Source organism: Misgurnus anguillicaudatus, chromosome 9 (genome assembly GCF_027580225.2).
Source record: "Misgurnus anguillicaudatus chromosome 9, ASM2758022v2, whole genome shotgun sequence".
Classification (NCBI taxonomy): Eukaryota; Metazoa; Chordata; class Actinopteri; order Cypriniformes; family Cobitidae; genus Misgurnus; species Misgurnus anguillicaudatus.
In genome coordinates, this window is record NC_073345.2 from 24,788,396 (window position 1) to 24,805,369 (window position 16,974).

At 40.2% G+C, this 16,974-nt stretch overlaps 1 protein-coding gene across 2 annotated transcripts in view; it reads left to right on the forward strand.

Annotated features, from left to right (window-relative positions):
• The window catches only part of unc5da (unc-5 netrin receptor Da), a 305,716-nt gene that overhangs the window by 249,004 nt on the left and 39,738 nt on the right, over positions 1-16,974 (forward strand). For both annotated transcript variants that reach the window (XM_073871343.1, XM_073871344.1), the window contains exons 7-11: positions 2,005-2,169; positions 7,520-7,555; positions 9,546-9,734; positions 13,484-13,888; positions 15,432-15,516. In XM_073871343.1, coding sequence (XP_073727444.1) covers positions 2,005-2,169; positions 7,520-7,555; positions 9,546-9,734; positions 13,484-13,888; positions 15,432-15,516 — 880 coding nt within the window. The remainder of the gene's footprint in view (positions 1-2,004; positions 2,170-7,519; positions 7,556-9,545; positions 9,735-13,483; positions 13,889-15,431; positions 15,517-16,974) is intronic.

Sequence of the window (16,974 nt, forward strand, 5' to 3'; positions counted from 1 at the left end):
ACCAGACAAACATGTCATCTTCGGAGACAGCTTCGTAAAAAAGTTTGTCCGTTAAGGGCTTCTGTAGAAACATGGCGGCACAAAATGGCGGCTTCCATGTAAGGGGACCCTCTGTGTATGTAGATAAAAACATCTAATTCTAAGGTAATAATAACCTAAGGGTTCTCTATAAAAGGTCTTTATACACCCCTGATTATATAGTTCTATATATTATTTTGCATTTCTGTCAAGAGATCCTTCTAAAAATTACACACTGCAATTTTAGCAGAATTCCCCTTTCAAAGCCTACGGCGAACGGACGGTTTGGACTGCAGCCTTCTACTTCCTGCTTTAATGACGTCAGTAGAACGGTTTACCATTGACTAAACTCCGCCCACAGGAATACGTCAGTCGCCAGCTAAGCTAACGGCAAGCTAAGCTGCTATCGAATCACAACACACTAAACAGACTACACAATCAGAACACATATTTCTGAAGGAGGGACTTCATAGAACAAGGAAGACATCAGCCTGTTTTTAGGACAGTGAACACAGCGCTATACAGATAAAAATACCGCATTTTTTTACACGTGAAACATGAACGCGTTATATTGCGCACTGTAAATGCAATCAAAGCTTCAAAAACACAGAAAGAACGGGACCTTTAATGCTAAGTACACCTGTATGCTACCTGCCGCCAATGAGACTCAAACCGGCAACCTTCAGGTTGCAAGCCTCACTCTTTAATCTGATTTGCTCACTAGAAGTGCTGACAGTAAGAAAGTACATTGAGCAAGTCCTGGTTGTGTAAATTATCACACCTACATTATCATAATAATTGATTCACTGAATAATTACTATAACTTATTCAACCGTAATTAAATAATAAATCGATAAAAAATAAAATTGTAAGTTGCAACCTTTATATCTCCTTTCCAACTAAGTAATTGTAAAATAACCAGCATGTCATTTTTCCCCACATCACAAGAGAATACTACCAAAGGTTTGAAGGTTTCCATGGGTTAGATACAGAATTTCTCTCTTTTATCTCCCCAGCACGACACTGTATGTTAAAACCCCGAAAGTGCATTCTGCCAGCAGATTCAAGGCTGGTTGGTCAGTCAGGCGGTGTGACTGTCTCACTGCTGTGCCTTGTTAATTAAACATGCCTTTCTGAACACATTGATGGCTAATCCGTCTGTCTGGGAGCCTGCATTTAAAAAAGGACTTTGACAGTATGTGTTCTGAGCTTGAATTGATCTTAGTCGCAAAGGCCTCTCGAGTTTTACAGTTGATATGTCTCTGCTTTCAATTAATGTGGCGCCTACCGTCACACTCGGAGACATTCGGTTTACTGTCTAAAGCGTAATGCAACACTCCTCACAGCCAGAGAGAGCAATCAATGGAGATGAAAGGGCGTAAGTGTGCATACATAAGTAAAAATATGAAGGTAACAGAGAAAGTTGTAATTACACTTTGGAAATCAAGAAAAATGAGCGTTTGAAAGAACGATACAAAGTGAAGAACAGAATGAGAGAGTTATCAAACCAAGCGCACTTACTCTGGCTAAATTTATGGTTTCATTGGAAGTGCCCATCAAATGGGAACCACTAGTCACGTTGGGGAAAAGTTATCTGAGGAGGGCACCGGTCGCTTGGTGACGAGAAAACCTAATCTCGCTCTCCAGCCCTGCTCAATCCGGCTTCCTCACTCAACAGAGACACACAAACATGACATTTGCATTTAGATTAGCCGCAGACGACATACCAGCAGCCCATGGAGTTGTTAAGAGACCTGGGAAAGTCTGATGGAACAAGACAAAAGTAAATTGTCTTTCGCTTTGGTCAGAGACATTGAGAGGGAAAATCCTGGATCATAAAAGACCACACTCGGAAAAAGAAAGAAGATTTGTAAATGTTCTTAAAGCTTTGAGATTTCCATCCAACAGATGGTTGTTTTTTAACCATACATGTACTGTACTGTGTACATGCTCTAATGAAGATGTGTGGATTTGTGTGTGTAATAGTGGATGGTGGCTGGGCAGAGTGGACCGAGTGGTCGGCATGTAGCTCTGAATGTGACAGACAGCGAACCAGGGAGTGTACGGACCCGGAGCCCAAACATGGAGGTAGACTGTGCGACGGAGCCGCCCTAGATACAGATAACTGCACCGGAGACCTCTGCATTCAAGGTCGGTGATCATCACCAGTATTATGCACTTCACTATCGCTATCAATGTCTTCATAATCACTATGACATCATCACAGACACATCATTATCTCAAGAGTAATGCAGTCAGCTTCACTATTATAATGATTGTTTCTATAATTATCACCATCACTGTCTTTGTCATCATAGCACCACTTTCATGATAATCACATCATGCCATCATTATCACCATCATTGTGATGTCACCATCAATGCTTTTACAATCTTTATCATAATCATCACTAGTATAAAAACCATCATTGTTAAAATCATTATCACTGTTGTCCTAAAAATACCCTCCTTGTCACCATCACTATCAATGTCATCATAACACTACAATCAACAGAGTTATTATAATCTCTCAACACCATCATTGTCATTTCACCATTAACTCTTTCCCCACCAACGTTTTTTTTTTAATTTTTTATGATTTTCACAAATATAATATATAAATATAAAATAAAATATATCAAAATGAAAGAAAAGACCCTCTGCTTTATTATTTCTTTTTTATCATTTCTCAAGTATGGGTTTCTTCAAAAACACCAAATTTTGAGCAAAAAGCTGACATAATTTCATTTTTGTGAAGGACTTTTGATAGAGATCAGATTCAGAGCGATCCTCAAAACTTACACGAACATACAGCTGTTTGCCCTAGGGCGATATTTCCAGGTTTTATAAGTTGCGGAAGAGCGCCATTGGCAGGAAAACGTTTTCTCTTAATTGGCGAGTTAACTCGTCAATGGCGGGGAAAGTGTTAATGCTTTCACCCACACTGTCATAATCATCACCACTGTAAATAGCATTATTGTCACGATCATTATCACTGTCATCGTAACACTATCATCATCACCACTTTCATCATAATCTGTCAAAAAAACACCATCATTATCACTGTCATTGTCATCTCATCGCCTTTGTTATCACTGTCATCCCAACACTACACTGTCATATAATCTGAAAATACCATCATCACTGTCATCAAAGTTTCACCATTAACTCTTTCACCGCCAGCTTTTTTTTTTTAAGTTGCCAGCCAGCGCCAGCGTTTTTCATGATTTTCACAAAAGTTGAATGCCTTCCAGAAAATGTTCTTCTTCAAATATATAAACATACAATATACCAAATGAAAGAACAGACCCTCTGCTTTCAAACAAAAAAAACATTTCATCCTACCTTGAGTAGTTCTTTTGTAATCAGCTTTTGAATATGGGTAGGTTTCTGCAAAAACACCACATTTTGAGCAAAAAGCTGAGATAATTCCATTTTTGTTACGGACTTTTCATAGAGATCCCATTCAGAGCGATCTTTAAACAGACACGGACATGCAGCAGCTTGTCATAGGGCAATACTTCCGGGTTTAAAAAGTTGCGGAAGGGCGCCACCTAGCGGATAATAGTGGTATTGCGGAAAGACAGAAATACTCGACATTGGCGGGGAAGCGTTTTCTCTTAATTGACGAGATATCTCGTCAATGGCGGGGAAAGAGTTAAGGTAGCGTGCACATCAAAGCTTTTATGCCCGCAGTCGGCGTATGTTTTCAATAGAGGGTATGCAATGACGTCACTTATCTACGTGACTGCTGCGAAAACGCCAGTGAAACTGACTATTATCAGCTTAAATTGAATTTAGTTGGCCTTAACAGTGACCCTAACAACTTGCCAAACAACCAGTAGTCTGTGGACATTGGCAAATGGCCAGACATTGCTTTTCCTGATATATATGTTTGTCTTGCCTAACACTATTAAACCATCCCACCTTTGTAGAACACAAGTCTTATCATAATGGATGTTTTTTAATGAAGGCTCACTGACAAAACTTTGCAATTACACAGAATAAGAGTATTCATTGGTGTATTTTTTATAGGATTTTTTTATTCCAAAATTTTACAAACCTGACATATGGCTACTGCTACTGATTTACTTCTTGCAGTCTGGATAAAGACAGCTCCAAATTTTTGTTGAATCTGTACAGTTGATCACACAATTACTTTTCCAATTTAATACACATTTTTTTATGCTATGCTAATGCTGCCGCTTAGACTTTTTGCCACTCAGTGGGCGTAACCGCAGTCACTTTCGCCGAAGGTGACGTCACGTGCCTACCCTCTGTTGTTTCCAATGGAAGCGCTGCGTTTTTCAAAAAAGCCGCACTCTGCGTTTTTTTGCAGTCAGTGTGAAAAATATACTTTGGGTGAAAAGCTCAGCTCGTCAATGTCAGTTTTCACACAGCCGTCCAATCACAGCGGAGGAGTGGCGGGACAAATATAGCAACAACCAACCAGCACATCGCACAACGACTGATAAACAAAGTATCACAGCAAACAAAGCGCTCAGCTGAAAAAGCTGTCAGTCTGCTGAAAAAAGCTGGCATTCGGCATCCGCCTGCAGTTTTCAGACGTGTTTTAAAGCTTTGGTGTACATGCCCCCTAATGCATCCACGATCACTATTATAATCATCACTACATTAAATACCATTATTGTCACCATCACTATCTTTGGCTGTTTCTCAATATGCGTTCTTCAGCGTTCTTGCGTCCTTGTGTTCTCACTCTACGTCATCATAAACGAAGTTCAATTAGATCGGAAAAACGCTCGCGGAGATATTCGCGCGTGTTTTTTAAGCGCTATTTTGCCGCACAGGGTTAACCGTAAGGCGAATCCTGGCATGTTTGGTATCGTTTGACTCGGCAACTATTCAAAACTCCAGCGAAACAAGTCCCATGAAAATACGTCGATCATAGCCAAAGTTATAGGCCTATAAAACATTCGTCTGGCCACTAGGTGGCGCTGCAACGAAACTATGCATGCCCTCTCAGTTCCTGACTGGCATCTCAAGTACCAAGTTTCCTGTCAATAGGCCTAAGTTTGGTGAAGATACAGCCTAAAATCTGTTTTTTTGCACTCTACGTAAATTTTGTTGACGCGCTATACGACAACGGATTGGTTTATCAAAATTCTTTTAATAACTTTTTGCCGTGAGTGTCTCTAGATGCTGCATACCAATTTTTGTGGCAATCGGGTAAAAACTCTAGGACGAGTTCGCAAAAGTAGGTTTTACGAATAATTCAAAATGGCGGAAAATTTTTCATGACGGAAAATGACTTCATAGGGTCCAGTCGAATCATCTTGAGCCAAGGAATCAGAGTAAATAAGAATTTCGTTTCTAGGACTTACGGATCTTACGGAAATTTCGGACTATTGGTGGCGCTAGCGGGTTTGACATAGAGACTCCAAATTTGCTGTGGATATTATTTGGACTGTCCTCTATCAGTGTGCCAAATTTCAAAACTTTCCTACGTACGGTTCTATGGGCTGCCATAGACCGCAATGGAACAGGAAGAAGAATAATAGTTAAGAAAAAGAAAAAGAAGAAAACTAACGGATACAATAGGGGTCTTCGCCCATTCTGGGCTTGACCCCTAATAAAAATACATAAATTCAAAACAAAATATATATAAAATATATATTCAAATCTGAGAGCAATTCTGGCCGAGTACGACCCGTCAACCAAACCAGTGGCATTATATTTACCCGACTGGACCCGAATGTAAACTGACGTTTGTGCAGTCTGCAGCCCCGGTGGCCTCTTAACAAATTTGGCGAGCTGCTCCATTTGTATATATGACGATGACACCATGGTAACCGCTAAAACGTACATTTAAAAATATCTGGCATGTCTGTCTTAACAAAAATTAACCTATTGCCAGCCACACAATGTCGCAAGCGCTCTTGGCAAACAGAGGAGGTTTGAAAAGGACATTGAAACACATGCGAGAGTTCAGGGCTTCTCGGGTCCATTCGGCAAAAACGCATTCATTTTAAATAACCCGAGACACGATTATTGTACCCGACCCGTGTCAGAGGCACGCGTGAAACTTTTAGACCCGAACCTGATCGGATCTCGAGTCGGACCTCGACGTCTTCTTCACATAAGCCTAAACACAGGCTTATGCTTACTGTGATGATCTGCGGGACCTAGCGCCCCCTCCTGGTTGGGAGTATTTACGTCCTAATACAAAAATCACTATTTTAAAAGTATTTGATTAAGTATAATGTGGTCCAGCGGGCCGTATTAAAATTTACCCCGGGCCGTATGCCGCCCTCTGGCCGCCAGTTGCCCATCCCTCCCCTATTTCTTCACAAGGTATCTGAAATATATACGTATTTGCCTTTACAAAATGTAATCATAAAAAAATAATGTATATAATAATGCAGATAATAGTATGTTTGGCACTTTATGAATGTTGCAATGTTGAATCTGGGGATGTTAGGTGACCAACAGGATGATCGGACACATATCAATTCTTACAAGTGCGTTCTGTGTACTCGCGACCTTCTGAGTTCATTCTTCCAAGGTCGCCTAGCAATACCGATCGCCTATAGTATCAGTTTTTACTATAGTCATTTCACCATCAATACTATCTCTATCAAAATCATCATTACTACTGTATAAGTACCATCATTGTCACCACTGTCATCATAATCCCTCAACATCATCATTATTACTATTGTCATCACTATCAGATAATACTATCAGATAATACTAATCTAAATTATTAATACAGCTAAATGAAATGAACTCACATATGTTTGTTGTTATAAACTATCAGTACCGCTGTGTGCTAGTGAAATGTTATGGGTTTGTGACTCTTTGTTATATGGCTCCTCCAACTTCCCCAGTGCAACACGGACACAGAGCAGTAAAAATCATCCCGCTTTTGTTTAGATCAGTGGAGACAAGTGCTCCATGGAAAGCTGTCACCGGCTGAATGAAACCAGTCAGTCAAACCCCCAGACGAGCAGCTCTTGACAGCCTGTTTTGTAATTCCTTAGGAGAGGCAGAAATCTTCTGTTTTAATCCTCCTCGCTCATCATCCTGACAGTTCTTTAATCAATCTTTCCTGCCTCCATCCCCACAGGGAGGAGGATGCACCATCCTCTGCAGAGAGTCTAAAGCCCAACGGTGATAGACATCCCTATCAGAGACCAATTTCCTCCATCTAATACACACACACTTTGATGCATCTGTAGAATTGGCCTCCATGTGTAGACATGGTGAAAAAACGTGGTGTAAAAGATTGGACAGGGATTTCACATTACATGCCTGCCATTGGCCATCATACATATGTAGATCTATGTTTGGACCGTTTGCTCGGTACTCCTACGTAATTTTTGAAATTGAGCATGGAGGATTATGAAGTTCCTGAATTAGTCGCCAAACCACATGGGCATTTCCCATCTCCTGATCCTTGCATCTTTCAAACATCATTCAAAGTTTTGTATATGCATGAGGATTTGACAGGTGTCACAGGTATGTGTCTGTCTTTGCAGATAGGAAGCTGCTCCACGACGTGAAGGTTCCTCAAGGTGAGTTTATGAACTTTGGTTTCGTCAAGTCATTTACATGCATTATGGTGCATTACTATTAAAAAAGGCTCGCAGGCATATGAAGTATGATGCAATAATGGTACATTGCATCACAGTCATATTCGCACGGTGTCTGTGCAATTAACCCCTTTATCCTCGTTTTGAGTCACAACCTTATTGCTACCTTTATGTAAGCGCAGATCTGCACTGACATCATTCGACATTCGTTTCAAGACCTGGGGCCGGTTTCATCTGTTCTGTTAAGAATTTTTTTTAATAAGTGTATGGGCATAATAACTGTGTATTTTACTTAAGGGATTTGTCTGCTGACAATTACTGTACAATAGGTTTTTCAATCATTATCTAGTTTTCAATTACAACTAATGTATTCACCATCGCTGTCATAATCACTGCTATAATCACCGTCATTGTCATCACCGCTGCTGTTATTACAATCGCTGTCATGCATTACACTCAACTTCTGCATTATTTGAAATGCGACTATTAAAAATCCTCACAGGCTTATGAAGAATGATGTAATACCGCCACGTTGCATCATAGTCATCCGTCTTAATATCGCCGTGGTTACCGCATCTGTGCAATTAACCCCTTTTACTGTTATCATCATTTTGAGTCATGCTGCACAAACAGCCTCATCGCAACCTTTATGTAAGCTCATATCTGCACTGACTTTATTCTGTATTGGGCTTATGACCTGACAATTAGGTTTTCGGTGAATCATCATCATCCGGTTCGCCATTTGAAATAACCTGGAAAACCAATTAACTCGATGACATTTTAAAGCCAGCATTCGACGTGCTGACTCAACATCAGAACGAGTGCCGCATCAACAGTGACGCATCAGCGATTAAACATTTTCAACAAGGAACGTCAGTCCTCATCATGCAATACAACTTAGCCAAACAAAACACACTAAATGTCACATCAAATGAGAGTTTCCAGAACAACATATCCTCAAAATGGTTGCTTCTGGGCGGAAATCAAGTTATGCAGAATAAATGGATGTTTTTGTAAGTCTCCTGCTTTGGTTTTTCTTTACCAGAGATATATATTCTTACAAATGTCTTAATAGAAATATGAAAGTGCATCCTCTGAGCATAGAAATTACCTTATTGCTTATATTATAATACTAGTAATTTGCATTCATGTGGCAATTGCACGCACAAATCTTAAGTAAACAAAGTCAATAAACCTTATCTGAACTCTTGTTTAAAGACTATAAGAGAGGCAAACAAGAAAAGAGAAATATAGAAATTGTGGGTTACGAAGCTAAAGAGCAAAATACGACAAAAGTACAAAGCAAATACAAGAACAGAAGTGCATAAGGGATTCATTAGCCTGTCAAACTTTTCCAAAGCTCCCAATTAACCTGCACTATTCGCTGTTAGTACAGCTCCAAATGTTTCTGGCTAGCATTTTCATAACCGCAGGCCCGCCTTTAAATGTTCAGTCTTGCTTTTCTTTGTGCCGTCTATTGTTGACGGTGTCATGGTCGAATTGTTTGCAAGAAGAAGATAGGGCTTAATCACTGCAGATGAGATAATATAATGAGCTCTGTTGTCCTCATTTCCCAGCGGATGGCGTGCGGTTTGCAGTACAGATTTTACTGCGTGAGTGTTCGTGTTGAGAGTCAGGTGCGCCGATGAAGGCGGATTGTAATTGCCGTCACTAGAGGATTTTCATTAGTGCTGGAGGTGTCTGGGAATGTGGAGGCAATATAGAGAGAGACCTGTGATGAAAGTATTTTATTGTTATGTAATTTCATTGCTTTGTTTTATGACCGCGTTGCATCTGTACATCGAAATGAGATCCCTAAGCTGTATGATAGCCATCTGAACACACACAAAAAAGCTAATGCTCTTATATAACAATTTTCAAAGAACCGTAGTCATTTTGCTTGGAGTCATTTTCTTAATGTTTGTTTGCTTGTCAGTGTGTTTCTCTATAAATTGATTTGCTATTTTTATAGCTGATATGGAGACCAATAATGACGTGGCCCTGTACTCTGGTCTGGCTGCCGGTGTGGTTACTGTGGTCATACTGGTCATTGCAGTAATGCTGTACAGGCGAAACCAAAGCGAGTACGGCGTTGATGTTATCGACTCGTCTGCGCTGACCGGAGGATTCCAGTCTTTCAGCTTTAAAAGTGCCAGGCAAGGTAAGAGAAAGCAACACTTTATTAATCCAGATTAATGAATTATTTGACAATTTATTTGTATTTGAAAAAAATTACATGATCCATGATCTCTGAAAGCCAATGCCTACCCCAATAGAATCTGGACCTTCTTTTGATAGACCCGCCCCACACATACGCAACACGGACAACTATGTTGCTTAGTAGACACACCCCTTACTGCTGATTGGCTACAAGTGTGTTGGTTGTCGGCCTGACTCCCTTTCCCAAAATGTTTTTCAGAAATCATGCACTCCGCCTTTAAAAGCTCTGTATTTATTTTTTCCACAGTTTTTTCAGTTATTTCAACTCAAACCTCTTACCTAATACATGTATTTATTTGTCTGTCTGTCTGTCTGTCTGTCTATTAATCTGTCTATATTTTATTTTATTTATTTATTTATTTATTTATTTATTTTTTTATTTGTTTATTTTTTTATTTTTTTATTTTTTTATTTAATATTTATTTATTTATTTACCAAAGTCTGTAGTAACCAAAACAGTCTTGCAGCTGCAACAGGGCTTGAGCACCCGCCAAAATGGTTGCGCACCCACGGAAAATGGCTTATATGCTCAATTTATTTTAATCAAAAAACTCTTTTAAAATTTCGGAGGTTTTCTGATTGGTGGATCTCGCGACTTGTAATGTCTACAATGCTGAATAAGGTCAGCTTTACATTTCGTGTGTAAACTAACAAAAAATGTGATCACGCGCCACTTTCCTTCCACTTTCCAAAGTGCTCGGGCGCTCCCGTAGCATCTACGGTTGCTAGGCAACCTAAGCGTCGTGTGACGTTGAGCCAAGCACCGACCAGCGGATAAAGAAATTGGCGCCTATACTTCAGGACATTTACATTAAAGTATTTGGCAGACGCTTTTATCCAAAGTGACTTACATTTTATCTATATGTGTGTTCCCTTGGAATCAAATCCATGACCTTTGTTGACAAAATCTACAATCAGTCCTTACAGAAAATCGCAGAGTTTTTTTGTGATTGTTGCGGGCAAAAATCCTTGATCTTGTGGTATGTTTTCCTTAAAAATGTGATGGAATATGCGGGATATTTATACAATTTTATGCAATGAAATTGCGGGAACTTGCAAAAACTGCGGGAACTTGCAAAAACTGTTTGCAGCTTTTCCGTGATGTTCCCGTCACATAATCACGTCACTTCATGTTCCCATGGTGCTTGTGTGAAGTAAATGCAAAATTTTTCAACTTTCTGCTAAGATATATGTGATTTTTGATACAAAAATGCGGGGGTTATGAACTCATGCAAGCCCCGCATATTTGTGCGCACGGAAATCTTCAATTTATGCTGCGAAAGTACGGCTTATTCGAAAAATGCGGCCCCCGCATAAGTATGCAGACTTTGGCTGATTATGCGTTAAATCATGCGATCGCATAATCGCGTTTTTCTGGAGGGACTGTACAATGAAAGCGATAAAATAAGCATTCGCATTGAGTCAGATCAGGTGGCAGTAAAATGATCTCGGATCAGACTCTTAAACTTTCTGTAAAACATTTTTTCACTCAACTGTGTTTTCTTGTCTCTCCGCGACTCTAAACGGAGCTAAAGGGTGTTCGTTGATTTACTTTCCACATCTCTTCTCTCCGTTGGCCCGTCTGCCGCCCCCAGAAAAGAGATTGATGTTGATGGAGGAGTACAGAGAGAGCAGAGCACTAGTTCTCTCTTGCTTGTCGCGTCAGTAATAGGGCCCGTTCATAGTGCTATCACTCTCCCCGGCCCACTAAACGCCACCATCACAACAGACACACAAACACACACACAAACGCCTATCACCAGATGTCTCCACTGGAACATTCAAAGCGCTTGTTGTTGAACCAAACCAGCACGGGCGATTCATTGCACAGTTTAATAAATAATAAAACATGATGATAGATGGGGAACTGGATAGACCTTCTAAAAGAGATGGATGAACAATCGAGTAAAATTATTAATAAACTGAACGTGTCGCTTTGCTCACCAAGACATGGCAAACTGTTGAAATATGTTTGCAATATCCGCGTTGCCCTGGCGACAGATATTTTGACAGCACTGTCAATTCACATGCAGCAGGATCTCAATAGACACTCAAATCAAGCATCACAACCGTTGTCATGGAGATCAAAACCTTTAGCCCTGCGTGACAGATGTCGCACATTTAGATGTGCAAAGGGAAAGGGGTTCAAGTGCGATCTGCAGTCTGTCCTTTGGGGCTTCAGTCCAATCTGAGAAAGAGAAAATGACTCCCTCTCGCACCTTTTTTGACGCCTCTCTTAGGGAAGAGCTCTCTTTCAGTCATTGCTTTCTGATGAATAAAACAGATTGAAGATTTTGTGTGTGTGAGAGTGAATGTGACACATTTTTGTGATATGTCAAAGCTCCCATCACAGCCAATGTTACAACAAGTGGAATCACTTCACACTACAGAAATGGGAGCTGGTTGTAATAATCTTTATGGCTTATCGTGTTGCAGCACTGTCTTTACATTTCGTTTGATAAGTGGAGACATGTCTTTATTTTGAGTTTCTTTTTAAAGACATTTTTGTCTCTCTTTTTATTTTGACACTTTTATAGAGACTGTATAGAATGTGTGCCTTAAAAGCCTTTCTGTTTGAAGTGTCATAAATATTTTTTGAGGTTTGTCGAAGTTTGAATCGTTTACATCTAAAAATAACCCAGCAGTTGGGTTGAAACATCCAACCATTTGTTAATTTTTAACCCAGCCGTGTGTTCTGTGCAATATTTAGTGTTTTGGCCGCTTATTACACAGCTATTTACATCATAAAGAGTAAGTAAGGTTCATTAAATATTGATTTTAAATATTTTATTTGCTCGTTTTAATGATTGCATACCTTTTGCAAAGAAATCCTGTTTATTTTTAGTTTGAAGAAAGACGTTCTAATGTCATGAATACGTTGTTTGGTTTAAAGGGTACATTTTACAAGAAATTTTTAAGATGTCAAATAAATCTTTGGTGTCCCCAGAGTACAAATATGAAGTTTTTTTTTTCTCAAAATACCATATAGATAATTTATAATAGCATGTTCAAATTGCCACTTTTGTAGGTGTGAGCAAAAATATGCAGTTTTTGGGTTTGTCCTAAAGAGATCGGCTAAATTGATTCCAAAATGGTAAAAATCAAATCTTTAATTCTAGGGGAGCTGGAAAATTAGTGTGTCCCTTTAAGTGTTACCATTTTTATTAACATTTTGCCAATATAATATTGTCACTATTTATTGGTGTAGCACATCTAAAAACATTGGCACTTCTGAAGCTAACCAGCCAATCCTCGATCTTCTAGTTTGAATGATCTGAAAAAAAACAGCTGTATTTTTTTTATCACTTGGCCCATGCAGAAGTTTTTTTCCCCTTAATCTGTGAAATTGGATTCAAATGTGTTAAACATTGCTCGGTACTGCATTTGTATTGGTAACAGAAAGCATTACTGAATTATTTACTATTCAATAAATATTTAATATCCACTAAACAGTAAATGATTTAATAAATAAACAGGCAAAGGGCAGCGGATGTGTACAACAACGATATGTTTATGTATCTAAAAAGCTTGCAGCAGAATTTCAGAGGCTCATATTATACAGGTCTAATTACCAAGACACAGTGTTTTGTGTATGACAGGCCTACAGAACTGATAATGGTGTACTGTAGAATAAGTTATTTACTAATAACAAATCCAATGCAAAGTGACATATCTTACTTTCTCTTTCAGGCAACCCTCTGTTAATGAACTCATCCATGCAGCCCGATCTGACCGTATCACGGACTTACACAGGCCCCATTTGTTTTCCCGACTCCATGGAGAAGGAGCTTATCCCTGAACCGGCACTGTTTGACCCTCTCCCTGACCTCAAGGTCAAAGTTCACAGCTCCTTCATGGTGTCCCTGGGTGTGTCAGAGAGGGCGGAGTACCATGCAAAAGCCCCTTCCCAAACTTTTCCTCGTGGCGTGGTACAGGAGGTCGGAGGAGGAGGTGGTACGCTGGGCGGGAGGGGGAGGAGTCAGCTCGCTCCCGCCCAGCCAGCGCTGATCACCAGTATGTCAAGCGGCAAACGACCACTCAGGGCCAGCGGGGTGTTCGGGCACGGCGGAGGGCGACTGGTGGTGCCTAATACAGGTTGGAGACTGACCTTTTGTGTTTTTATGCTAACTGTAGAGAGATCACACAAAAAATAATCTGCAAATTAATGCCAACACTGCAGTTGAAGGTCTGAATCTGTCTACAGGGTTCCCACGGGTCCTTGAAATCCTTAAAAGTTTGTGAATCTGGGGAAAAATATTCAAGGCCTCGGAAGTTTTTGAAAATATACATACATAGATACAGGTCATTGAAAGTGCTTGAATTTATTTTATGGAAAAAATCCATATTATTTCCTGTGTAGTGTAGGATAATATCATACAAATTCTAGAAGTTTTAAGTACACTTGCTAAACTGTTCACTTTAAATGCTTATATCTTCTGTATGTGAATGTTGATTTATACCCAAATGCTTTTGCATAGTTGTGTTTGACACATGAAAACGTTTCGGCTTACGTATGTAACTGTTGTTCCCTGAGAAGGGAACGAGACGCTGCGTCTCCCTTGCCATACTTCCTGCGTCCCTGTAACGCCGTCTTTGGCAATATTTCAGATAGCGATATACTTCCCGTGTCACCCTGTCTTTGTCGTTAAGCCTGATATACACATTCAGATGCACTTACCTCAGTAGGCGTCCCCAAAGTGTCACCGCAGTGACGCAGCGCGAGTTCCCTCGAAAGGGAACTGTAACAATGCATCTTAAACGGTAACATAATGTAACCTTGCTCTCACTCGAAATGTGTCCCCACATTTAGTCCTTGAATTTAAGGGTATTGGACCTGGAAAGTCCTTGAAAGGTCCTTGAATTTGAAGTTAACTAAGGTGTGAGAACCCCGTGTCTATGTGGATTTCTTGTGCAGGCCACTTGCAGAAATGTCCCTTTATTGTGTCTCCACACCCCTTTGCTTCTCTTTCTGGTTCATATGCATCATCTCCAATGGTTGTGTTGTGTTTAAAGAGATAGTGGGGACAGCACCTGGCACCTGAGAGTGAGGGCAGCTGACAGAGGCAGACAGACCAGCAGGGCAGCATGGATACAAAAATCCCCAGGGTCTCTCTCTCTCTATCTCTATCTATCTCTCTCTATCTATCTCTCTCTCTCTCTCGCGCGCGCTCTTCTACACACCTGTCAAATGCAGTAAAGAGTCTTGACAGCCAGGCAGAAGTGTGTGAGAAAAGTTAGAGGCTAGTGCATCTGTTGAAGCATATTGAAGCCCTTTTAAAGATCTTAACAGGCGAATACTGACTCTAACAGCTCTACCGGCGCCTTATCACACCTCACAAAGCCGGCATGCATGTGCTCAGCCTTCATGAGGGAGGTTTTACATTGATTTTAAGAGCACTTGATGTCGTATAGGAATCCCACAAGAAAAATGCTCTGCCGTTTCATGATACCGGGCCCAGCGCTGAACTATTTATTCTACTGAAAAGGCTTCTGGGAAATTAAGGTTGTTTCCAGAGAGGAACTTTTGTTTGTTCCAGTTGAGCATCTAAGTCCCATTCAGTCATGTTGCAGGATCATATAAATGGTTTTGTTTTGCAAGTGTGTGTGATTGTGTGTTATACCTCTTATCTTTGGCTAGGTGTGAGTTTGCTGGTGCCACAGGGCGCGATCGAAGAGGACACAACCTGGGAACTGTACATAAGCATTAGCCAGCAGGACTCCAGGTAATATATCCAAGAGAGTGACGCACAAAACACAAGCTATTCAAGTTTTTCTCTCTCAGGCACAAACTGAACCACCTGTCTCTTTTCTGTGCAGTAACAGGCTGGTTTTGGCTGGTTCAGGGGTTGGGCGAGATCGGTCTTGATGGTTAAGCTATAAGGGATTAGTTAAAATGAAAAATAAAAATTACAGTGAATAAAAACTGGATCTATTAAACTATAAGGACACAAAAGACAAAAGTTTCATTAGAGTAGAGGAGAGCGGGGTAAAGGGCTCATTATAGTTGTGCGTAGGTTCCGCATCGGTTTTCATTTATACTTTTGCGTCGTCGTCCGCGCTGACGTGCAAACATACACACAGACCGCTGGTAAGCAGTATCCACGTGTGTAATCAGATTAGCAGCACGACCATCAATGAAGAAGCAGCTTGGCAGGTTAACCCACAAACGAAGAAGAAACAGCAACTTGTTGTGTGTGATTTGAGAAGACCAGCAATGATGGAAGTAAATAAACAGAGACTAATGTTGCAGTCTGGGTTAAATCCCTCCTCAACTTGGTCCATCTTTGTTTTCACCGTCGCTAACGGAAATACCTATGACGCTGTTTTTTTACCTGGCGGGAGAGGTCCTGGTGGACCAATCACAGCGCTTGTGGTCCGCGTAGAACTGACGCTCTGTTAAAATTTTTGCGAGGTGCGCACAGACTACAGATAACCTACGGCGTTGAGCTTACACACGACTATTAATTGGGTTTAAGTTATTACATGGATAAGTTTTCCACTGTTCATAACTCCACCACTAGAGGCTCTATCTCAAAAATCAAATAGTCACTTTTTGTGACGACTTCTAGTCAACTTCATGTTCACATGTGGTCAAGATCGCTCTAATCGTTATCTATCGCTATAGCAATTACCTTTTGTGTTCCAGGGTCAGTACAGTTTAAAGTCGCCATGAAACGGAAGTATCAATTGCCTAATTATCTCCGTTTTGACGTGTATCCGAGGAAAACCGGCCTCTGAAATGAAATAAGGCAGGGCTGGATTTGAGTTTGTCTATCGAGATCTGATTGGATTGTTTGAAGTTGGGTCGTGTTGCTAATTGCTAATCGCAGCGATATTCTCCAGGACCCCGCCCACCTGCCATACTTATGAATGGAAGTAAAGAGAGATCGTTTTTAGGAGGGGAGGAGATTTGCATTTTTTGATTAAAGATTATGAGGGCACATGAATTTTTAAAAATCAATGAAGCTCACAGATAAATCATTTGTAAAAAATACCACAATATTACAAAACAAATTACAGTTTTTTATTTTACCTTTCATTGCAACTTTAACAACAAAATGATGGTGAGTAAATGATGATAGAGTTTTTACTTTCAGGTAAACTACACTTTCACATGCTGGTTTTACTCTCTCTATTAATTTATTTCTTTACCTCATTTTATCTTCTTATTCGATCTTACT